General features: G+C 44.2%; 2 protein-coding genes across 4 annotated transcripts in view; one reads left to right on the forward strand and one right to left on the reverse strand.

Moving 5' to 3' along the window:
• LOC146348059 (methylcrotonoyl-CoA carboxylase beta chain, mitochondrial-like) overlaps positions 1–4,136 on the reverse strand; it is a 42,386-nt gene extending 38,250 nt beyond the window's left edge. The window contains exons 1-2 of one of the 3 annotated variants that reach the window (XM_084852246.1): positions 3,785–4,136; positions 1,036–1,368 (exon numbers count right to left, since the gene is read on the reverse strand). In XM_084852246.1, coding sequence (XP_084708372.1) covers positions 1,036–1,368; positions 3,785–4,083 — 632 coding nt within the window. In that variant the 5' untranslated portion in view covers positions 4,084–4,136. Of the gene's footprint in view, positions 1–1,035; positions 1,369–3,522 lie in introns of all 3 variants that reach the window. The other 2 variants (XM_084852247.1, XM_084852248.1) reach the window with 2 other exon arrangements.
• Positions 3,317–26,081, forward strand: part of WLS (Wnt ligand secretion mediator) — a 92,666-nt gene continuing 69,901 nt past the window's right edge. The window contains exon 1 of the mRNA XM_084852250.1: positions 3,317–4,630. The gene's annotated coding sequence lies outside the window, so the exon portion shown is untranslated. The remainder of the gene's footprint in view (positions 4,631–26,081) is intronic.

The raw sequence follows: 26,081 nt of genomic DNA on the forward strand, positions 1-26,081 counted from the left end.
TGGAAATTACTATATTTGCTATTTGGATTTTGGCTTCCTCAAAAGATAGTAAGGAAATTATTAAATTGAAAGAACTCATGAAAAGTCATGCCATCATATTCATGAGTTTTCTTTTAGCTCATGTTTATAGTTTTAAATGAAGCCCTTTGGTGTGCTTCTATATGGTCCTTTAGGACCAATCCATAAAATCAGTGAGTCACTTTCTTGCCTTTATCAGTGAATCATGATTAACTGAAATAACTGTCAACCATTAATTCACTGGGGTTTTAGAAATGCATGAGTCACCATATATGCCATTGCATTCAAAATGAAATGTGAAGCAAATTCTATGAAGTTGTCCAACATCTGTAAAGCATACAGCACAGCTAACCTTTAAAAAAGAAATAATTAAGCTAGATGCCTTTAAGTTTTCTAACTTTGCCCTAAAAATGCTCAAATACCTTTCCATCCTATAAGCTGAGAAGTCATTCTAAGCATTCCAGGAGGCAGGAGAAGCAATGTTTAATAGATTTCAAGTGTATGGATTATTCAGAGTTGCAAACAGATGGAGGGAGCAATCCTACAGCCACTAGATACTGCCTAGAGGGCCATAGGATTTTTCAGTTTCTGGGAACAGAAATTGGAGCCATGGCTCCAATTTCAGTTCCCAGAAACTACGTTCCCCTCCTCCGCCGCCACCCCCTCGTAGCTGGTGTGGTTCTCTCGGTGCTGGCTACATCTCTATGCTCTGAAATGGAGTGTGGAGACAGGGAAAAAGGGGCAGGGAGCGAACCACAGAAGCCGTGTTATGCAGCTTCCTATGCACCACATGGCCTCCCACTCTGAAGTTCCCCGGCTAGACAGGTGAAATCGCCTGTTTAGCCAAAAATGCAGGGCAGCCGGAGCATGGAGGTGAGGATTGTGCCCTAAGACTGAAGTTTTCAAGCCTCACCTGAAGTCAGTGGAATAACTTAGGATCCCAAAAATGCTTACACTACCCCGAACTATCGAATACACAAGCACCTAATGTAAAGATATTACAAAAGAATGAATTACCTTTGAATGCAGATCTCACTGTTCTTTGCATTGCTTTCAAATACATGTCTACACAGGGAAGGGATGCTGCCATCTAATACTGGGAAGGTTTTTGGATGCTGTTTATTTTTTATTTTGAAGTTCACAGAAGAGGAGTGTATCATGTTACATGGAACCATGTTGACAGATTTTACTCTATCCTTGTAGTTCAGTAGGTTCAATATTTGCTGTCTGCCCATGCCAAATTCCTGGCACTTGCTCTTGGAAGTTTGGAGTAATGAGGAGCAGGATATAGGCAAAGGGTATCGTGGATATCGGGAGACCAGGGTGAAATTGATATGGTTCCACATGACCCTGGAATAATATAACATATCTTATTTTTAAAATGCATACACACTTCACCACTTAATTTATACAAACATAAACCAATAAATATCGCAAGATAAAATAATCTAGCATATATCTAGAACATTTAGGGCGCAATCCTATGGCTGCTAGTCAGCAGCTAGACAGCTATAGGATAGGTCAGTTCCCAGGAACTGTGCTCCGTGCTCCAAGGTTAGTTCCCTGAGAACTGACCTCCACACACACACACCAACTTCGGAAATCAGCTGTCTGGCCGTGACTGCAGGGCGGATGAAGCACGGAGGGGAAGATCTCCTAAGTGCTGCTCCTGCCCTGCATTGAATAGGCGGTCACCTCCAAGTTCGGAGGTGTCCACCTATGCCGATAGGATTGCGCCCTCCATCAACCATTTAAAATCATGTATGGATGCAATTTATTTCCTAAAGCAAAAGTTTTACTTGTCAAGTTAATTCCATTTCAGCAGTTAGAACATAAGCAAGGGACAGGGCCATACATAATCCTTCCCCTAGCAAGGTACTTGCAGACTGAGAGGTCCTAGGGCTAACAGGCAAAGTGCACTGTGCAGCTATTCCATCTTTTTATTTTCTAAACGGATTTTCTGCATAAGAAAAAAGTCAGAAGAAATGGTGGAAAAACATGTGAGGATTAAAAGTGAATGAAGTCATCTAAATCTGGATCCCCGCCCCACTAAAATTCTGTGAATGAGACAGGGCAATGGGGTGATAAAATCCTCCTCTGGAAGCACCCACAATCTCTGGCATAAAAAGCAAGAACTGAAGGCACGGGGTGGGGGTGGGGTTCACCATTTTCCCACCAAGATTACAAGAGGGTGTAAATAGCATAGGCAATTAATGTTAACTGATTTTTTTAAATATTGTGCGCAACTATTTCTTGGTCTTTTCCTTTAAATTGACTGTCTCAACTAGTAAATTAGAGAGCCCAATAGCAAAAATTTTATGGCCCTAGGATAAAAAGCAACTCCTGCAGGAAGAGAGGTAGCAGTGTTAGTCTGCTGTAGCAAAAACAACAGTCTTGGGCACCTTAAGGCACAATCCTATGTGTGGCGAGACAGAAAAAAAGTCCTACAACCCCCAGCATTCCCCAGCCAACATGGGATTGTGCCTGGAGGGAGCAATCCTAGGGCCGCTAGACAGTGGCTAGACGGCCATAGGATATCGTGTTATCTGGGAACCAACCTCGAAGCCCGTGCTCTGAGGTCGGTTCCTAGAGAACCGACCTCCCCCCACTTCCGCACTGCCTTGGAGGCAGTGTGGAACAGTCCCGTCCTCCGCGCTCACAAAAAGAGTGTGGAGCAGCTGAAAAGGGGCATGGCTGGGGGGTGTTCTGGGGCGGGGAGGGCGTAAATGCCTGTATGACTATGTGTCGTACAGGCATTTACACCCTCCCGGCCCCAGAACACCCCCCAGAATCCTGTGTCGTACAGCAGCCTCCTTCCCCACTCCGTCCTCCTATGGCTACACAGCCGCAATCGGCTGTCTACCCAAAAATGCAGGGCAGGAGAAGCGTGGAGGGAACTATCCCGTCCATGCTTCGCCTGCCCTGCTTTGGATAAGCGATCGCCTCTGAGTTCAGAGGCGACTGCCTATCTGGATAGGATTACACTCGAAGTTAACTTTAAAACTGCGAATTATAACAGAGCTCTCTGACTCTGTCGCTCCTACGTCAACGGTGAAATCCCTATGCAATTTTTCTGTCTAAACACGCATAGAATCGCATCCTTAATTCCTCATGGAAATGTGATTCTCAGTTGGACTGTATATATACTTCAACACATATTTAGATGACCTATCGGAGTAATCCTATCGGGATAGGCGGCCGCCTCCAAACTCGGAGGCGACCGCCTATCCGATACAGAGGTGGAGGGACGGGGGGGGGGGGGAAATCTTCTCTTCCGTGTTCCGGCCACCCTGCATTCGCAGCTAAGCGGCCGAAGTTGGCTGTCTAGCCGCGGGAAGGGGGGGGCGGACGCCTTGTAGGAGGCGTCGTACCAGCACCTCTGCACTCCCCGCCCCCAGAAATGCCCCCTTCCGTCCTGCTCTTCCGAGCGTGGAGCCCGGGGACGATCTGCGCCGCCTACGAGGCGGGCAGTCTAGCGGCCATGGGATTGCGCCCTAATCTTACGTCAGGGCTCTGTTAGCTGCGGAATGCTGGGCGCTGTAGGGCTTTCTTCTGTCTCAACATGCAGCGGATTGCGCCCTTAAGACTCTAAGGAGCCACAAGTCCCTTTGTCATTTCTCCTGCAGAGAGATTCCTGAAGGGGGCGCTAAACACCTCAGGACACTTGAAAAGGGCGGCAGTGAAGTTTCGAGAGAAACGGCTCGGCGGGCCAGGCCAGTTCCTAGCAGGCGAGGGCCCTTGGCCACGGAAACTCGCCCGAGAATACCTCCTCCGGGCTCGTCCGCTGCCGAGCCCCTTGCCGCAGTGGCTGAGCGCACACCGCCCGCCTGACGGCCGCTTCACTTTGTGCCCCCCCCCCCTTTCTCTCCTCAGCCCGAAACCTTCTTCCGGCGCGCCGAACGCTCCACAGAAAAGCTTAGAATTACCGTCCCGGCCTTTCCCAGAAGCCTCCTCCCGTCCCAGGAGCACGTGACCCGCCTTCGCGGGGCGGGGCGGGACGGCCCCGTCCCCCCGGGCTCTGATATACGACCGGAACTGCCTCGCCCCCCCATCCAAAGTGCGCATGCTCGCCTTCTTAGCCGCTGTCCTCTGCACCGGGTGATTGGCACGTGCCGCGTTCCATCGCCAACGTTCAGGGTTGAACACGAGTAACGTACGGCTGTGAGAGCTGGGCTATGAGGAAGGCTGAGCGCCGAAGAATTGATGCTTTCGAACTGTGGTGCTGGAGAAGACTCTGACGAGCCCCCTGGACTGCATGGAGGTCAAATCAGTCCATCCTAAAGGAAATCAACCCTGAGTGCTCATTGGAAGGACAGATACTGAAGCTGAAGCTCCAATATTTTGGCCACCTAATGCGAAGAGAAAACTCCCTGGAAAAGACCCTGATGCTGGGAAAGACTGAAGGCAAAAGGAGAAGGGGACAGCAGAGGATGAGATGGCTAGATAGCATCACCGATGCAATGAATATGAACTTGAGCACGCTCCGGGAGAGAGCGCAGGACAGGAAGGCCTGGCGTGCCATGGTCCATGGGGTCACGAAGAGTCGGACACGACTGAACAACAACAACCGTTACTGTGGTGGCACAAAGCTCCAGTGGGTTACGCTGACCAAGTACGTGCCGCCCGCTTTTATTCGAGTAGATTTCGTCAAATATTCACCTCTTCTCTCTCTCCCCCATTCCTGATGCGACTGGATCCTATTCCCCCTCCCTATCTCTATCTCAGTAACCTTAATTTTGGATTTATTTTTTAATTAATTTTACACAGAGTTGTAGTCAGTGTTAGTCGAACTTAAATCCCGTTCATTTTAATGGCTCTACTCTAAGTAGGACTGACGTTGGTTCAATCCGGAGTATTTAAACCAAATAAAAACTTCTTTGTGTAGCTGTGGCATTGCACCTCAAGTTGTGGAAGCAAGCCACTATTTATTACATTTATATCCCGCCTTTTTTCCTCTTTGAGGAACCCAAGGTGGCGTACGTAATCCTCCTCTCCATTTTAGCCTCACAACAACAACCCTGTGAGGTAGGTTGGGCTGAGAGTCTGTGACTGGCCCAAAGTCACCCAGTGAGCTTCCATGGCTGAGTGGGGACTAGAACCCAGATCTCCTCGCTCCCCGGGCTGCCTTCTCCTTTGCTTTTCATAGTAGGTTGCTGAAACATTTTAAGTAATAAATAGGTAATTCGATGGGTGCCGTAATGGGTGTACAGTGAATTCTCACTCATTGTGTTGGAACGGCCTCCTCTGTTAAATGTCTACTTGCTCCCCTTATTTTGCTTTAAAAATACATGGAATTTTGAAATGAAAAATGCTGGCAACAGAAAGGAAAAGCATACATAATATACAAAATCACCAGTTAAGGGAGAAAAAAATCCACCGATTACATTCTCTGGTATTATTTATGTATTTATTTGAAGCATTTTCATCCCACTCTTGAGCCAAAAATGCACCAAGAGCTGCTTTCAGAGATCAGTAGCATGACAGTCTGTGATCTCAGGCTTACAGTCTAAAAGACATGAAACAAGGAAAAAGGGATGAGATGGGAGGAGGAGAAAAGCAAGATCAGGCACCAGTTCTTAAAGTTACAGTTCTTATAATGACTAGCTGAGATGGAAACAGTATAGTTAGCCTGATGGAATGACTGCAGTTAACTACCTTATTGCCTTATCTGACATACCTGTTGTAAGGATTATTGAGATGTATGTAAAGCACTTTGAACAAGCAGAAAGTACTATAAGAAAGCAACCTGTGGTCCAGGGAGAGCATCCTACAACCTTGGAAGGGAGTCTGGAATCTGATCCCTCACCCTGCTCCCTTGCAGCCGCTGCAGAAAGGACTGCACCATCTGCTTTCTGAAGTTGCAACAGTGACCTCAGAGAGATCTGCAAGGGACGTTCTGGTGGACGGGGAGGGGAGAGAAGAGGCCTTTCCAGCCCCACCAGCATGACTACTTTAGATGGGCTCAGAGGCCCAGCTAGAGGGAAAAAGAAGCAAAAACCCAACAGGGCACGGGATACTCAAAAGTCTCCAAGATTGGAGCCTTCTATCTAACAAGGGCATGGCCAATAGGACTGTGCCCTAAGAATACTAAGTATTGGAAAATATTACAGTGCAGAGAGCTCCTGTTCAGGAGGCTAGCCAAACAGCCATGCCCTCCTCAAAATCCCCCTCTCTTCTCACACATATTCCTTGGCTACTGAGCATGCTCACTCAGTGCTTGATTTTCATTTTTCCATTTCTAGGTTTTTTCCTAAAGATTTTTTTGTACTTCTGCAAAAATACAAATACCCCTAAGCATGCTGATACCTCCCTTGTGTTTCTCAGTGGCCCCATTTTAGCTACAGCCCTGTTGGCACTCTCCACAGAGTTTGGTATTAAAGGGGATGATTATATTTCCCACTGTTAATATTAAGGAACATATAATGTAAATAGCTGTGTTGATGTTAAAATATTACATGGTGTATTTATATGCATTAGTAACTCTAGGAGGCTACTAGCCAGAGCTTTGACCAGAAGAATTTCCAAGGGGTGGGGAGGGGGGAGACATAATGGGAGAACTTTGCGATCCAACTTGCATTCTGTTAACTGTCGGACACGACTTAACGACTGAACAACAACAACAACAAGAGGACTCCAGATGAACTATGAATTAAGGGAGCATGTTGTTCCTTGCCCTTTTACTGGGTCTCCCTTTTGGCATTCAGGTCAGGGGTGGACAGATTTAGGGTTTCAGGATCCACTTCAGGTTTTTTTTTTTACTAGAACCCCCAAATCCACCAACAGGAACCTTGTGCAGAAGACATAGGATTAGAATTAAAGAATTCTGAGCGCAGACATTTGTTTTGAATACCAGAACTGAATGGAGCTCACAGTCCTCTAAGCTTTCTTCACTTCAGCAGTAGAATTTGGGTGTGTGGGGAAGTCATTTTCTTGCAGTTATTGATAAGCAATTGGGAGTCAGAAATCCTTGCTGAAATAAAGCAAATCACCAGAGATCTACCAAGAGATCCTGATCTACCTTCTACCCACCCCTGATATATGTTGATAGCACTCTTGTAAAAAAAAAAAAAATCTGTCTTGAGATAGGAAAGGCATTTAAATTATATTTTTCAAGACATGAATGATTTGCCAGTGTGTAGTCAAAACCACCAACTTTGAATATCTTCAGAGTTATAAAATGTATTGCTGTACTGTTGATTGAAACTGACATTTAAAATCCTCCAGCCAGCTCCAGGAAGGAGGGACCCAGTGCTGCATTTAAGAAGCACCAAAAAGAGGGGGACAGCCAAAGGAGTAAGTGCACCAAAAGTGGGGGATACACAATATTTCCCCCGCTTGGTGACGTGATCCTCTCCATTTTAAGTGTTAGACTGACACTTCTTGGTGTCCTCCACCTTTTCAAAACTTTCCCAGTTCCCCAGCTATTCCAGAAATGGGGCATACTAACTCACCCACCCTTGCAGTTCCTTTTTGGAAGACTTACTACTGCAGTTACCCTCCCCCCTTTTTGGTGCTTCTGATTTGCGCAAACAGTGCCAGGGCTTAGCTTCAGCGCTGCAGTGGGCCTTGTAGTTTATACCTGAGATTTGATTAGATGTAGTCTAAGGGTTTAGGTTTATTCAGCCTCTGGAATGTCAGAATCTGTGTGAGCTTATCTCTGTCAGTGTTCTCAGAGCAGAGCCAGGGGGAGTCACCATACTCTCTGTCTACTTGCTGGTCTGGTCTTGGGATGCAGGGAGGCTGGAAACTGTGACAATCTGACAGAGGCGAGGTGGGGTTTGAAGAAGGGTCACCCAGGTTGAAGTGTCAGTGCTGGGGGGCTGAACAGTGATGCCTTGTTTAGACAGGGGCCTTGCTGAAAGGCCAAAAGCCCTTGTCTGTCAAGGTGTCTGGAGAGGTGTCTTACAGTCATGCTTTCCCTTTTTAAGCTGATGGAAAGGTGAGGAGCCTTTGGTAGGAACATTTTGTCTTCATTGCTTGAAACTCCCTCTGTTTTACTGTTGTCTGAGCCTCTGGAGGTAGTCTGCACATGGACTCGCCTTCATATTGGAACTTTGGATTCCTAGGGACTTGCCATAAAAAGTACCGTGATGATTTTCATAGACTTTGAACTTTTGTTTCCTGTGGATTGTCTTCTTTGTCATCAGCTCAGAGTGCTGTCAGGCTAGGTTTGATCTTGACTCTTGGACTTTTCTCTGTCTGGACTCATACAGTGTAGGGTTTCCAAGGTACAAGCTATGGCATGGAACTCTTTGCTTGTATGGGTTTACCTTCAGATTTGATAGGCCTTGACCATGTAGCCTGGAGTTTCCAATGAAAGATTCAAAGTTGGACTTACTCTCTGTGGGTGTGGTTTTGTTTGGGCTTTCTAGAATCTATCCCTTTGATTGCCTTGGAGGGATCATTCCAGGAATCATTCCCATTCCTTGTCTGGGGTTTGGAACCTCATGTATGGATTTCCTGGGTTGTATACGCCAGGAATCCCAATTCTCTTCCCTTCTGTTCAGAGCCATGGAGATGGCAACAGGCAAACCGCATTGATGAAGATCTCAGTCACTGTGTAGTGTTTAGCTTTTGACTTGTTCTGGAATTACTTGGAGCCTATAGCTTCTGACCATCAGCTCTATGATTTCAAAACTGTGTAACAATAAAGCTTTGGCCGTGGGATTTCCTACAGTAAAGAAGTCTCACTAATTTGGGTGCCCAGTATCAGATGGCCTGAGTGGGTGTTCTTGAGGGATCAGGAATCCTGACAGCTGGATCCCTCCTTCCCTTTAGTATTATTTCTCCTCTGGTGCTTTGCAATTGTATGTGAATAGGCAACCTGGTCTTGTCAATTTCCTTGTAGGTTACCTACTCCCATTAGCTACTGCCTTTGACAGCTGACAAGGAAATTGACTAGGCAAGACTCCACATATAGCACAGCTGTGAGAGCGACAACAATATTAATAAAAATGAACGTGATTGCAAATTTGAGGCACCCATTTTTTTTTTGCCAGGGAATGAGTGATGGTCCTACCAAAATGCCGTTTTGGCACTTTGGAAGGGCAGTCACTGGCAAGATCGTGAAAAGCGGGCGACATGGGCTCTTTTGCTGCTCTTGTGAATTGGCTGGGTAGCCAGTCGCCACAACCCGTGATAAAGTTGGTCTCCTGGGTTCAGGCAACATGCCAACCCATCCTGGGTTAAAATTACCCTACAGCAAACCATGAGTTCTTGCCAGGGCTTGTTGCTGAAAAATAAGCCATCCTGTGGAAAGCGCTCGGGGTTTGGACAACACAACAACCAACCATGACTGGCTGCCCATGGTGGGTTGTCGTGTTGTGCAAACCCAGTCAGTGAGAAAAGAACATATATTTACTACAGTATAATCAGTGCTTTCATTGCACAACAGTATTTTGCTGGATAAAACTCAGACATTGGAATGTGCACCTTTCCATGTAACCATCCCTTTTTTGTTTGCTAATTTAGCTTGTAAACTGTATACAAGGGAGATGAAATGCACATTCTTTAATACGAGTATTGATTGAAATACTACAAAAATATAAAATGTTAGTTATACAGGGGAAATGGCTAAAAGAAATTATGAAAAGAATTGGATTTTATTTTTGTTCTGTAGTGCATTGTTCTTCTTCACAAGTATTCCAGTTATTTGTTACATTATCTGACTTCATCTGAAGAAATATGCTGAATTAACATGCTTTTAAAAAAACCAACACCAAGTGAAAGATACCTGATGTGATGAATCCTTTATTCTAAAAAGACCAACAGTGCTCCTTAGAGCATCTGGAATCAGACTTCTCTGGATAGCCTGTCTTTTATTTCCCAATAAACATTCTGAAGTTAATCAATTTTTTACAGTGCTTGAGCTAATCGACACTGGAGGCAAAAATAATCTCTAAATATTTTTCTAATTGGCTACCTAGACCACTCGCACTAGTTGCTCTTACTATGGAGTTTCACTCACTATTGGACAAAACAACAGTCCATCTTTGTCAAAGGGCCATCTTTTGCACGTCTCAAATTCTCATAATAGGTGAGGCTTTACTTCAGTAAAAACAAAATTTGAGAAACATCCAAATCAGGAAACAAAGGATGCTCTCACAGATCTCTTTCCTACAAGGAATTCTGCACGTGCTTTGAAACACAAGACTCCACTCGAGCAGGTAAATGTAACTAGCCATGCCAGATTGACTTTATTGATTTAATATGCAAACCTGTGTGTACTTTGGTGCCTTCCTTTTTCCACTTTTCCTCAATAAACCTTTCTTTTTCATACTTTTAACATTTGGTCTCATTGTTTTTAATAGGGCTTTCTCTGGAGTTTTTCAATTATTCTTCCACATGTGTTAAGACAGCACAGTTGTTCAGCTACTCCCTTGTATTGTTGTAATAGTACACAAGGCTTTCTGGGCTTTGGGTAAATTCAGAGTGCTTCCTCCCCCCCCTCCCAAGAGCTGGGATGAAAGCAGGGGTCCTTGGCAGTATGGTTTAAAACTCCCCAATCAGCTGGACAGCCTAGGCAAGTTCTTTCCCAGCCTGGTCCCTCCAGATGTTTTGGACTACAGCTTCCATGGTCCCTGACAACTAACAATACTGGTTGGGGCTGATGGGACTTGTAGTCTAAAACATCTGGAGGGCAATTGGCTGGGGAAGGTTGGCCTAGGGTGTGTCAGGGAGGTTCAGCCACAGTGGTAGGAGCCTATTGTAATTCTTTGTGGATGTGAACCCTTATTACAGAAAGGGGGGTTGCCAGTAAGGAAAGTCTCTCCTGTCCATTATCCCTCAGATCCATTATCCCTGAGATGAGCTGGATAGATAAAAACTCTGGAAGAATGTGGAGTTTGCAGTTAGAACCCTACACTGCTTTGCTTGTAAACCCTTTTTTATCTTGAATATTTTGAACAGAAGGTCTAGAGATAACAAAGACTATACCAACAACTTTTTTTATATTTGCTACCTTTAAGGAGGATTTCAGGTAAGCTCAGAGTGAATTAAAAAAAAACGACATGCTGTAGTCACAGTCATGACTGTTTGTTATTGTGACCATTGCTTCATTTTTATTTAGTCACCAACGCACCTCACTGCTGGCTACTAGAGAGAACCAGGACACTGTCTTGTAATGTCCTAACAACGTTAAATAGATACCCACAGAAATCCACTCTTCATGTTGTTGCTTATTTTGTTTTGTTTAAAAAAAATAATACCCAAAGGCTTTTGAGCCCCCTTCTAACAATAATTGCTTGGAAACTCTGTCCAAATTACAGAAGAGTTTTGTTTGTTTACATAGAGAAATCCAAAAACTCCTCCAAACCCACAATAATTCTTGGCTCCTGTAACTCTAAAGCAGGCACTCAGCTGATTAGTCATAAATGTAATAATGAAAATGTATCCTGGGCAATTGAATGCTTGTCAGTTTTGGAGGATGAGAAAATGAGCTCAGGAAACTGGGACAATTTAAAGAGGTCAATGGTGAGAATGAATAAAGATGACAAAATATATGTAGAAAAAATAGGGAGAAGGTATAGGTAGAGTATAGTGCCAACTTCATTATTTTAGAAATTAAAAGTAATCAATTTAATTGCTGGTAAATAGCAACAATCTTTGGAAATAGCCCACATACATCATCTATAATCTTATGAATTGTGCAGAACCAATCTGATGTTAGATGTATGGATTGTTAAGCACTTACGTGCGGTCCATTTCAAGGTTGGAAGATGTGATATCTGGGCAGGCAGTAGATGCTTTATTTATTCATTCAGATTTGTTCACTGTACCAGTCCTATATTATAAGTGCATTTGCAACATTTATATAAAACAATTTCAATAAAACATTAATTAAGGGTACTCAGCCAGGTTCTTTTATAAATCATAAGAGAAGTAAAACATTTCTACAGTATCTTGCTCTTCTCAAAAGACTCTCAATCTATTTTCATTATTCCTGCTATTAATTTCAGAAATGACTCACCCCTTGGGGGTGAGGGGCAAACAAGGTGATTTTAGAAATATGTCTCTGTAAAGAGAAAATGAAAATCTTATAGTCCAAAGCCTCTCACACTAAGAATACTATCTTAACAATTTCCAGTTAATACCAGAAATCTGAGTTTGCAGTGATAGAAGAGAAGGCTAGTCATCTTGTGAAGAAAAGAGTGTTTGAAATTATAGATGCAGAATTCCTATGGCATAACAAGTATGTTCTGATCACATGTTGGGCTGAGAGGAGGCAAGAGGTTCCTCAGCTTATACTAGAGCTGACAGTTTTGTGGCAGTGACTGGGTTCCGACGGCATGCTGCTGTTAGTTGTTAATCCATTATTATTATTATTATTATTATTAAATTTATTAATCGCCCATCTGGCTGGTCACCCAGCCACTCTGGGCGATGTACAACATACAATGAAAACAGTTTAAAACAATAAAATTCTACAATAAAAACATTTTCTAAAATACCCTAACCCACCCCATGAGCTGTGGGGCTATGGGCACCATATTGCTTATGCAGTCCCCACTCAGAGATTGTCATGTCATCTCAACCCGGCAAATGTGGGTTATGTGAGGGTTAAACAATACTTGGATAACCTTAAAACAGACAATAGGTTATGCGAGGGTTTTTTAACCCACGCATAATCTATGCTTGTTGAGTTCACACAATGCAACAACTCCCGATCAGGGATTCCATATTCAAAATGGTGCCTGCACACACCGCAGCCTCACCATGGGTTAAATAACCTATGGTACGCTGTCATATCAGGTGAACAGCCGCAGTGTCATTAGCTGATATCTTCCTACTCTGCTTCCCAAAGAGATGACTTTAAAAAAACCTGCTTTCCTCCTATCCCTTTTGAAACAGTCATATCTTTGAAGACCTTGGACTCCTCATTCCTGATCCTGTCTAAATAAGCTATCGCCTTAGCCTATGTACCATAAGCTGCTTGTTGCTAAAAACATTCTAGTGCTTTTAAAGAAAACTCTTTGCCATCATGTTTCATTTTATGCTGTGCTTCATTTTATGCTTTGCTATTACAAGAGAGAAATTGTTCATGGGCCCAAATGCTTCCCAGTCTGGAACGTGAAGCTCTCTCTTGACTCCATATATAATTCCTCAATGTTTTGCAGGAATTCTCAGACAGATTCTTGCAAGAGACCTCTCTGGCACCTTGTTCAAGAACTCCCAACTCTGGAACTGCTTTTTCTCTGTTTCCCACTGAAGCTGCTCACACTGCTAAAGTTGCAAGCTGCTTCTAAAGCTAAATTTTCACATTTAAAACAGATTTGCCTTGTCATGTAGTAATGCCTAAAACTACCATTATTTTCTTTTGTGATTTTCTTTTAACTTTGCTTGACCCACTGTAGGTGTACAGGGACAATTTTTATCAATACCTTTATTTAGGTATGATGTATAACCTCTGCTTTGGATGGTTTGGGAGTTCCTGTTTTATTCTCTTCCTATCTTTCCTTTAGTCAAAACCTATTTTGAAGAGAACAAAACAGGGCTTTCGTAATATATGAGCTTCAACATCTTACATCATTCTCAAGTATTTTTGAGTTGACAAACATGTTTTACTAACTTCTGTGCCTGTATATAACACTTGATCCAATGCTCAGTTCGTATACTCCAAATTTTATCCCATTCCAACTACACATTCCCATTCCATGTGGCTATCTAAGCTCGTTTCCAGTAGATAATCAGCAACAATGGATGTGGTTAGGCTGTTAAATATACACAAGCTGAATCATTAAGGATGGAATCCTATGCATCCTCAGCTGCAGGAACATCTGCTCCTGGCTGGAGGTATTGCCGTCTAGCCTGCACCAGGGTGAAAACGCTGCTGAAGGAGAAAGCTACACCAGCTATCAAGACCAGCCCCTGGAAAACAATAGATGCCTGGAAGACTGGCCCTGCCCATGAAGGACTGACCTATGTTTGTTGGAGGCATAGGAATTTCCAGGCAGGTTGGCTTATCTGGAAGGCTGGTGGTGGTGGTGGTGTGGCTTCTGTCAGAATCAAACTGGTTCAAACTTAATACAGGAATATCTATATAAGAATACCATAGTGTGACGCTTATTACTGGAGATCTACCAGGCCGATTTTGCTCATTCTTTTAAAACTGAAGCTTGAGCAGTGTAGACATGCAGAAAATTTTGAAACTTCGGAAAGTTCAGAGCTTGAGCTTTAATAGCAAAACAGTATGTTTATTTGCTCTGTGCTAAACAAGGTCCTATTGCTCTATGGTTCAGTGCCAGTTTATTTGCTCTGCACCAAACAGCACGTGATCTGACCACACGTGTTTTCAACTTGAAACTTAAAGACGTGCTAAATTACCTTTTTAAAAAGAATGTGCCAAACAGCACCTGATTTGACATCATGTTTTCAACCTCCATTACCTGAATCCTTCCACTTCCGTATTTTCTGTTTGAGTTTGTTTTTATTCGTTTTGCTTCACAGGCAGGTTTCACAGGGTGCTGCTAGGCCTCAGGGTGGTTGCTAGGGGCAATGGCCACCCCACCCCTGGTGTGCTGATGTCCTGTGTGCTGGTGGGGTTTGTATATTTGTGTGTGTGTGAGCAGGTGGTGGGTGGAGTGATGCAGCAGGAGTGGGTGACTTTAGATCAGGGCAGGTGAGAGAAAGATGGGTGTTTTTTTTCTCTCCCCCCACCCAGCTCACTTTATGTTTTTCAAGCCCAGATGAAGGTCAGGTGGGGTGGGGCTTCTTGGGCGGGGGCTTGGAACACCCTCTTTCCCTGCAACAGAGGAGGGGTGGGTCTGTCTATGCTTTCATGTAACGGGAGGGGTTTCTTATTGGAAGGAGGGAGGCTAATTGTGTGGGTGAATGAGAGGGAGGGAGGTGGGTTGGAAGACCCCATTTGCTATGGCAGGGGGAGGCTTGCTTTAATGTAGTGGGAAGAGGTCATATTATTGGGGTGCTCAGTAAAGGGAAGCTGATGCGGGACATAATTGGAAAGTTGACAGAGGAAGGAGGGAAAGAAATGCCCCCTGAAAGTTGTTCTAGTTGCAAGGGAAATGGCCAAACATATTTTCATCCAATCATTCTCAAACTACTACCGCCCATGGTAACATGAGTTTTACACTACTGTCTTAATATTTCATTTGTTTCTCTATGAAAATTGTCATTTAGAGTTTTGCAGCTTATGAGAAAAATGTGAAAGACCAAATAACTATTTTGGATAAATATTTGCAAGGTAGTCTATTATGCAGGTTGTTGCAGGAGTTTTACTTCTGGAACAAATATTTGTCACAACAGCAGCATTTTCACATCCCTTTGGTAAACACTCCTGATTCAATTTCAACTCTCATTGTTATGAACAGTCATTTGAGTTCTAGATGTTTAGGATATGTCTGTAGCTTCTGTGTAGGGATGAATAACTTTCAACTGTCTCCAAATCCCACCTCTCTTTGGTTTTTGTCTTTCATTTGTAAAGCACAACGTGACAATGAACTCAGGGTAAGAACTGGCTGGCCTCTGCCTCCCTACAACCTCTATTCAGATTTGAAGGAATAAAAACATGACCCTAATGGACTTTTCTTGTTCTCATTTCATGGCTAAAGCATCTCTGGCTTAAAGACATCTAATCTGAGATCTGTTAGTCCTTGCCAAAAGAGTTGTGAGAGTTCTCTCCTAATTGTTCCTTTAGAATAATACCTATTTCTGTCACTGACAGCCTTCCCCAACCTGGTGCGCTTGACCTGTTGGACTATGACTCGCATTATCCCCAGCCAGCATGGGTTTTATGCATATATGGGTTGCTGCCATTGTTGCCAGGTGTTTTTTGGAGCCATGTTGGGTGATGTCATCAGCATATGCAGACAGCGGCATGTCTGATCACACCTCTCAGGCCATCCAAGAGGCGTGTGGTGCCCATCACTGCTAAGAAAGTCCTGGACAATGCTGAGCAGCAGGTTTCTCTGGGTTGCTGTTTTCACTAGAGCCAGGCCACTCACGGCAAGTGCTCACCAAGTGATATTGTGGGCATATCTTGATAGGGCCCCCTGTCCCCAACAGCCCTGGCATTCCTGGTGCCAGGATGGACCCTCATCTCCCTGTGGCCTCTAACCTGATGCCCATGGCTGCTCCCTCTGTCCCCTGGCTGATACTTGCTTACTCTCGGCCCCTGGAGACATTGCTGGTAATGCATTCCTGGACCATGACACCTTGCATTTCCTGGCTCTGCTGCAGTGCTGGATTCTTTTTAGCAACCAGGGAGATCTCAGAATCATCCTGTTGTAAAACTTCCCGATATCTGGGTGTGGGTGTGTGTAATGTATTTTCCTCTTGGGACATGTGAATTGGTGCCCCTGGGAATGTCTGTGCATTCGTTTGTGTTCACCACAATTATACTGGCCATTCCTTTGCAATAAATAGTGGCTATTGGAAAAGTGATTCCCCTCCCACCCCCATGTGGATTGAAATGGCAAGTTCTTGAGCATGTTTGTTTGCGGACTGCACCATGGAGTTCCTTTGACTGTTGTTCCTGCCTGGCCTTCCTTCCATTGTGTAGGGGAAGGTAAAATGTTTTGAGGGGATTCGAACCGGCAATCTCCTGGATGTGTTTGTCACTGTTTTATGTACCATAGGTGCTGCCAGATTCTCTACATTCCTTGCATTGGGGGGGGGGGGGCGTGACGTGACAGACATGCCCCCAGTTTGGCCAGGTCCCTGTCTGAGGTGCCAACTGGAGGAGCACTCTCCAGTCTGTGCCTTGGTCAGGGCAGCTTCACTGCACATGGACTTTTCCCAGCTGGGAGAAGCCCATGTGCAGTGGTGCTTCAGCCACTTTGGCTTTCTTTGCAAGGCAGTTGTCTGTTGTATGATTGAAGGAGGTCATTTTATTTGAACGGGAAATTGAGAGGAATGAGGAAGATGAATATGATTATGCTAACTATGGGCAGGCGATCTACTGTTCGTCACACTACAGTCTGAAGTGTGTTTTCCACAGGCCATTCCCTCGCATATTTACTATTCTCTTGTAATTAAATGACATCTTGATTCCTTACTGTTGCACTAAGTAGACACAATTTGCTAGCCTATGGAACATGAAACTTAGCCAAAGGCATGTGCTTTTATATCCGCTTTCAAAAAAAGGTTGAGGCTGCGTATGCTTGTCTGCACAAATCCTGGGGCTAGAGAAATGCCATTTTCCAGTCATGAAATTCACTTTAGAAGAGTTCGTGTTTACAAATAAAGTGGAAACAAAATTAAACATTGTCCAAGCACCAAAGTGCTTTGAGTTGCAAATATGTTTCATTCCATCCATGAAACAAATACTAATGGATGTTTGGAGTAGAAGCAGCAGCAGCTTTTGCTAGTCACAACTCTGTTCACAATTAAGAATTGCATAGTATGCTTACTTAAAACATGGTTGGTGTTGGTTTTATAGGGATGGTAATGCTTGCAATCCTATAAATTTGCTTGACATGTAGCAACATGAATAGTCACTCCATCACAACTCAAGCAAGTGGTGGCAGAATCCCCTGGTATGGAAGCTGCCTGCCTGTTAACTGTCTGTCAGGAACATCGTGAGTAATAATGTACAACCTTTCCTGACTCGCTAACCATTTTACAGCCACAGAAACTTGTTCTGCCCCAGTTCCCAGATAACCTCAGAAATTGATTTCAAAGCAGAGTGGTCCTCTGAGAATCCTGTGAGTCATCAGAAATCCCCAAGCTTATCTGAGGCTGAGTGGGAAGGAAAATACTGAAGGTTGCACAGTGGAAGCCTGAGTGCCCCTAAGCCCTTACATAAGAACACAAGAGCCCTGCTGGATCAGACCAAGGGTCCATCTAGTCTAGCATTCTGTTCACACAGTGGCCAACCAGCTGTTGACCAGGAATCCACAAGCAGTACACAAGTGAATCAGCACCCTCCCGCCCATGTTCCCCAGTAACTGGAGATTGCAGATTCCTCAACCAAAGAACCAGAGTCCAGAGCTCCACCATCCATGCCAACTGCCTGAGGCCCCTTGTCCCCATAGCATGGCTAGTAGCGAAGAGAGATGTTGCACTTGCAGGCTTCTCAACAGCACCAGATTGTACAGCTTTAAGGCAGAGGCAGACACCTTTAAATTCTGCTGGATTTCAGGGCTGAGCATTCGGAAGGCCTGCTTTGCTACAGAGGCACTCAGCTGATCCCTCTTTGCCATTGCAGCAACCTCTGCTTTACCAAGGAAGCTGTCCCAGGTTCTGCAGTTCTTGACCTTCACCTCCCATTCAGATCCTTCTTTCTGGAACCTGACATGGTTGCATGATACTTGCTGATTGGTACCAGATGATTCCACTTCTGCCTGTCTCTGCTCCGTGCCTTGTGGGCCCCTGTTGCCCATTTGTTCCAGGAAATCCATATACAGGCATCAAGGATGGTTTCTTAAACGCTCTGGTAATCTTTCAGCTACTAGGATCGTGTGTAGTGAAGCCATCCCAACATCTTGTACAGCAGCACCATTTCAGTTAAGACATACCTCTTATGTAGCTGTAGCTAGGCCCCTTATCAGTGTTGTGATCTTGGACAGCTGAGAACCAGGATATAAGATCAGACGACTAGTTTTCAGGGCAACGTTTTCAGAAATGTTCTCAACAAATCTGTTCTCATTTTGGACACATGAAATGGAAAGGTTTGTGCATTATTTGGATCATCTTCTTCAGGTAAGCTTGACATTGTGGAAGTGTAGCAAGAGAAGCATTTGTTCACTGTTAATTGCCAGAGCCAACTCTACAGGGATCTTGCCAATTGAACTGGAGTGTGATGGAACACAGGAATTGCAAGAACTGTGCAAGATGGCTCTTAAAACATAGCTATTGCTTTAAGGTACATTATATAGAAATGTGGGTTTGAACTGCTTTTGAACAAGGGTCACCTATGGTTTCTTTGCAGCACTTAGAAATCTTTGTTCGATAAAATGGGTCACAACGTTTTCCTCCACTTTAATGTTAAAGATTCTTCTTTCAATGTCTGTATGATTTTGTAATCTTTCAAGATGCCAGTCATGCACAGCAGAGAGCTTCCAGTATAGTAAAAGAACATTTTGAATCTGTGAACAAATGACTATAATGAGACAGAATGAAATCATCTGTACAGTTTTAACCTTTGCTCTTGGCATTTGTGAAACTAGCAGTTTTAGGAATGCAATACAGTCTTATTCAGCTGTACCCAAAAGGCCTGGGAGCCGTCGAAAACATCAAATACTTAGGCCTATAACAAAGAGAGTCCTGTAAATTGAGTTATTTTCCTTTCACATTTTTATTCTACCACATAGCTCACTCATACCTCAGGTTGGCTACTAATAATATTTAAAACTAACAGCTATAATAGAAGTATAAAATAGAAGCAGCTAAAAGCCAATAAACCAGCTGGATGAAATAGAAGGAAATAAAATTAATCCACAGGTAAAAATGTAAAACCAGGTCAGCCACAAGTGCTGACTGCCTGCCAGAATAGAAGAATCCTCTTTATAACCCCCCTGGTGTGAATAACAGGATTAACAGCGCAATTGTGTGTGTGTTTAACATGAGCCCCATAGAGTTCAATGGGACTCGCTTCCTGTGGGCAAATCCTTATTTCCTTACCTGATAGTATATTCCATTGAATTCAGTGGGACCTCTGAGTAGACACACAAAAGACTGTGCTGTGAACTGAGACTGAGTGAGCTACAGAGACATACTATGGTTTGGATAAATGGAAGCCTAATTTCATTTATGGAATTAATTCCATGAAGTCCAAGCTTGATTTTATTGAGGCTTGCCGGAATCTGTTTTGAATTCTGAGGCAGTATCTGAACAAGTGCAAAATAACTGGAATCATCCTAGTCTTCCACCTCTGAAACAAGGAAGAAAGTTTCCAGAACAGAGGCCCTGACTTTAGGCAGGCTTGAATGTAATTACCCCTCTTAAAGTTAAGTGCTAAACAAAGGTCCATCTAATAAAGGCTCATAATTAAGTAAAAGTAATATTATAGTTGTTATGGAAGAACACCCTTCACTGGGGCACCGCATCGTTACTGGCACCAAAATGTGGAGAACATGTCACATAAGTTATCTCACCATTCACTCCCACAGCCACCATAAATCTGCACCCCTTTATTTAAAATACCCCTTCTTACCTAAGATAGCTGGATATGGGGGTGATAAAAGCAAATCACAGGTACGGAGGTAAAAGATATGAAATATTTTATTAAAAAGAAATGAAACAAGAAAAGTTACAATGTATTATTACTGTTACTTGAAAAACACAGCTTTTGTGTTGTTGTTACCATCTGTAGCCTGATTGGCTACAGTTCCTAATTCTAAGTGCCTGGTAACTTGGCACTGTTGTTAGTGCAGTTCCAGTTGAGGTGTCTGATGGCACCATCTGCTCAATTTTGTAGGATCAGTTTCAGTTGCTGTGGCCTGATGATGTGGACAATGTACTTGCAGCAATGCAACCACCCACATACCCTCTCGATTCTTGTCCCTGCTGGCTAATAAAAGCTAGCCGAGGGGGTATGATGTGGTGTGTCTAGGGTGTGGTGAATACTTTCCTTCAGGAAGGGGTGGTCCCTGCTGTTCTTAAGGAGGCAATAGTGCGACCACTCCTGAAGAAGCCCACTCTGGACCAATGGCATTAGACAACTACTGCCTATATCCAAATCCCCCTTTTTAGGGAAGATACTGGAGAGGGTCATGGTGGAACAACTGCAGGCACTGTTGGAGGATACTGATTATTTAGACTCATTCCAGTCTGGGTTTCATCCTGGTTACGGGACTGAATCAGCGTTGATCACCCCGATAGAAAACCTTTATTACAGGGGGGAGTGCAACCTCAATCTCTAATTCCGCTCGATTTCTCATCAGCTTTTGATACCATCGACCATGGTATCCTCTTTGAACAACTTTGTGGGATGGTTATCGGAGGCACTGTGTTACAGTGGTTCCAGTCCTACCTGCAGGGCCGATTTCAGAGAGTAACATCGGGTGACCATTCCTCAGCCCCTTGACAACTGAGCTATGGGGTTCCACAGGGCAGTATCCTGTCCCCAGTGTTGTTTAACATCTATATGAAACCACTGGGAGCAGTCAATAGGAGATTTGGAGCTAAATGCCATCAGTATGCTGATGACACACAGCTCTATCTCCCTGTGACATCTGAACTGGGAAAGGCTGTGCAAATCGTGGACCAGTGCCTGAACTCAGAAATGGGCTGGATATGAAATGGGCCAATAAACTGAAACTGAATCCTGGCAAGATGGAAGCCTTATGAGTAAGTGGTTCCTGGATCTGGGAGATAGGCCCATTGCCTGTTCTGGAGGGGGTTGCATTCCCTCTGAAAGATCAGGTTTGTAGTCTGGGGGTACTCCTAGATCCATCACTGTCACTGGAGGCTCAGGTGACTGTGACGACCCAAAGTGCCTTTTACCAGCTTCGGTTAGTTTGCCAACTATGGCCTGTCCTAGACAGGGATAGCTTGGCCACAGTAGTACAGGTGCTAGTAACCTCAAGACTAGATTACTGCAATGTGCTTTATGTGGGGCTGCCCTAAAGGCTGCTCCAGAAGCTGAAGCTAGTGCAGAATGCAGCAGCTCAGCTGTTATCAGGGGCTGCCCCTTTTCAGCATGTAATTCCTTTGCTAAGGGAACTATACTGTCTGCCTATTTGCTACTAGGCCAGGTTTAAGGTTTTAGTACTTGTGTACAAAGCCCTAAACAACTTGGGAGCAGGATACCTGAGAGAGCACCTTCTCCCTTACCAACCTGACCAGTCACTGAGGTGATCAGAGGGCATCCTCCTAGTGGTTCCCATGGACCTGATTGGAGACTGGAGAACAGCCCTCAATGTGGTGGCCCCCTTCCTGTAAAACTCCCTGCCTCTGGAGGTCAGGCAGGCACCAACACTGTTGTTTTTGGCACCTCCTGAATACAGGTCTTTTCCAGGAAGCCTTCCTTGGTTGAACAGCCATGGTGAAATTGACACTCTGTTTTTAAAAAGAATAATTATAGTATTGTGTTTTATTATTTTTATCTTTATATCATTTTATCTCCTGTTGTTCACCACTCCAGAATCTGTTTAGATATGGAGTGGTATACAAATGTTGCAAATAAATAACCAAACCCAATTCCCCTATCAAGCTCTACCCCAATTTAAATCACAGGCCTGGTATTGAGGGCTCGGTAAGTAATCCTCATTCCGGTAAGGTTTGATGATCATCAGGGACCTTTTATACTCTTTACCAGACTTCTCTGATCCAGCAGCTGCTCTGACTTTGGAGCTCTAACATCAGCTGTTTCCAGGCTTCCACTATCCCTGAAGGCTGTTCCTGGAGTCTTCTTCTCCATACCTGCTTTGCCTGCTTCCAGCTTGGCTTCCCAGTCCCTCTGCTGTACTGTCTTCTGTAGATTCTTCTGAAGATACTCTTCTGCAGGCAAACTTCCCCAGACAAACCCCTCCTGATGCCTCCTTATATTTGCTCCAATCAATCAATTTTGGTGCGGTCAACATTCTGTCATACCACCTCTGTTCAAATTCAGGACAAATAGACATCTTTAGAATGTTTAGCTACCTTCCAATCAGATGGTACAAATTTAGATCCAACCATGCTATATATCACTGGCAAAACCTGCGGTGGTTCATGACTTATGGTTGAATGAATGCACAAAAGCTGGGAAATCATTTTTTCAACCATAATGCCAGCCGCCTTTCAAACCACAATGCGCCTTGGACACATGTGTGGCAAGTAACGAAGGGCAGGAGCCCATTGGGATGCACACATAACTTGAACCACATGGCTCTGAGACTTATCAGTCAACAGCCTGAGTGCCCAGACCTATGAAATATGCATGTGTACTTGCTGGATTTTGACCTTGCTGCTGGTTAGCCCATTCTCTCCCAGCCTGCCAAATTTGGCAGCTTTCCATCGATATTTTGCTCAACAGGCAGTTGGTCATGCCTTTTCACTTTTTTTTCTTGACTTTTCACACTCAAAAAAAATTTCATCAAAACCCAAGCACTAGAAGAACTCCCCACGGATCTATATCTCAAAGGGCAATGCTAACTTCAGTCCATGAGGCCCTACATAGGGGGGGCTATGTAACCCTGTAACATCCTATAATAAGCTTTGTAATGCACCAAACCTATGTAATCCACTAGCAAATTAAGTAGCTATCTATGTGCTAAATGTGGGGCAGATCGGACAAGGGGGAGTTTAGCTATGCCCCAAAACAGATTTTTTGACCCTATGGGGAAAACGCGCAAAATGGTGTTCCCAACCGGGCCACCCACAATAAGCCAGAAACATGGCTTCATATTCCCCTCTCAAAGGTAACAGTAACTATAACTCCACCACACACCCATGTTTACAACATATCAGTCCTCTGGCACAAGCGTCCACTAAAAGATACAAATTTTTCCCTTGAACTGTTAACCTCTTCATCATCAGCCCTGGTTTTACACACAATACATATAAACACATTAAAATTTACCTCACAGCTGCCAGGAAACTACCAAATGATCCCGTCAATCAGCTTCATGGGATGACCCTGGGTTCTGGTATAATGAGAGAGGGAGAAAAATGTCTCCCTATCCACTTTCTCCACACCATGCATAATTTTGTATACCTCTATCATGTCTTCCCTTACCCAAGTTTTTTCTAAGCAAAAGAATCCCAGATGTTGTAACCTTCAGCCCTTTGTGTTGCTCCAGCCCTTTCATCATTTCATTTGTCCTTTACTGCACTTTTTCCAGCTCTACAATATCCATTTTTAGGTGCAGTGATCAGAACTGTACACAGTATTCCAAGTGTGGTAGCACCATAGATTTGTATAAGGGCAGTATGATATTGGCAGTTTTATTTATTTGTGATTCCTTTATTTATTTATTTATTTATTTATTTATTTCTGTACTGCCCAATAACCGAAGCTCTCTGGGCGGTTCACAAAAATTAAAACCACAGATTGCAGCATAAAACAATTTCCTAATTATGCCTAATTATTCACAGCAGCCTCACATTGGGTCAACATTTTCATCAAGCTGTCCACCACAACCCCAAGATCTCTTTCTTAGTCAGTCACTGCTAGCTCAGATCCCATCAGTTGATATGTGAAGCTGGGATGTTTTGCCCCAATGTGCATCACTTTACACTTGCATACATTGAACTGCATTTGCCATGTTGATGCCCATTCTCCCAGTTTGGAGAGATCCTTTTAGAGCTCTTCACAATCCCTTTATGTTTTAACCACGCTAAATAATTTGGTGTCATCAGCAAATGTGGCCATCTCATTGCTTGCTCATAATTCCAGATAATTTATGAAATAGTTGAAAAGCATTGGTCCCAACACAGATCCCTATAGGATCCCACTGTTTACATCCCTCGATTGAGAGAAGTCACCATTTATTCCTACTCCCTGCTTTCTGTTTTTAACCAGTTACTGATCCATAAGAGGACCTCTCCTCTTATCCCACAACTGCCAGATTTGTTCAGGAGTCTTTGGTGAGGGACTTTGTCAAAATCATTTTGGAAGTCCAAGTAAACAATGTTTACCATATCACCCCTGTCCACATGTTTATTGACACTCTCAAAGAACACTAAAAGGTTATCAAGACAGGACCTACCTTTGCAGAACCTATGGTCATTCTTTTTCAGCATTGCTTGCCCTTCTATATGTTTACTAATTTTATCTTTAATAATGTTTTCCATCAATTTACCTGGAACGGTTGTTATACAAAGTCAGCTTGTAATTTCTGGATCTTGCCTTGATTCCTTCTTAAAAATTGGTGTTAAACTGGCCATTTTCCAGTCCTCTAATACAGAGATTGATCTTAGGGACATGTTACATATTATTGTTAGAAGATTAACAATTTCACACTTGAGTTCTTTAAGAACTCTAGGATGGATTCTGGTCCCAGTGACTTATTAGCTTTCAATTAGTCAATAAGGTCAAGAACATCATCTTTTATGCCCACTTTTCGTTACCATCTTTTGTCTTGGTTCCTCAGACTCCTTTCCTGAAAACATCAATTCAGGCACAGGTATCTCTCCTACATCTTCTGTAGTGGAGGCAGATGAAAATAATTTGTTCAGCTTCTCTGCAGTTTGCTTTAGCAATACCATAACTTTGTTGCCATCCAACAGTCCAACTGCCTCCCTAGTTGGTTTCCTGCTTCTGGTATACTTAAATAATTTGTTGATGCTCAACTTGATGATGTTAGCGATATGCTCCTCAAAATCCCATGAATTCAAATTTGTTGCCACCATCAAATGTGCACTTGATGGGCCACCTAGTCCTTAGAAATTCCATAAAGCTGATGCTGATCCAAGGAATAGTGAGATCCACTAACATTAAGGCTTGGGGAGCTCAACTTTTGTTCCACGGCTGAGTTATACTTAGCAGAACATGTCTGCAATACTGCATAGGGATTCTCGGAACTGCTAAAAGACCAGGGGTGTAGTGTTCTGGGGTCGCACTGGCACTTCACTCCTGCACTTTTATTGGAGCTGGCTCCAAGCCAGGTCGCAGTCCTCTGCTCCTGCTGCAGGGCAGATGCAGTGGGAGGAGGAGGGAGCAGAGGAAGGGAGTGCGAGCGACTGGCAGCTGCCTCTTGCCTACCACACAGAGCCGACCAGACAAAGGGGGTGAGAGAGGGAGCCTGAGGGAGTTCTGCAGCCTCCTCTCAGCCCCTCTGATTCCCCTCCTCAGCTTTCTGCTTCTCTGCCTTCCATGCCTTGAGGAACCACCACGCCTCTCAACTAAACCGTCCCCAGGCAGCCCCTCAGCTTCCTGACCTTTTCCCCCCTGCTGCCTGCCCCTGCTGCCTGCCCTCAGCACCGGCCACCCGTTCAGGGCGGCGGTGGCTGCTGCTGCTGACCACCGCAGGAGCAGGGGGCAGGGCGGGGCGCTGCCGCTGTTGTCCGTTGCTCGTGCTTATGCGTGCGGTTTGCTGGGTGTGGGAGAGGGATTCTAGTGGGCTTGATGTGCAGAAGTTAGCAGGGGGTCATGTTTTGGCACCATGCAGTGAAAAGTTTTCACCCGCTGTTTGTTTGCACATCAAGTTTGTCCTTCAAGGCACAGGAGGGGGCCTGGGGTT

The sequence above is a fragment of the Heloderma suspectum genome, chromosome 4 (assembly GCF_057233095.1).
Source record: "Heloderma suspectum isolate Gila_16-S chromosome 4, 16-S_ref, whole genome shotgun sequence".
Lineage (NCBI taxonomy): Eukaryota > Metazoa > Chordata > Lepidosauria > Squamata > Helodermatidae > Heloderma > Heloderma suspectum.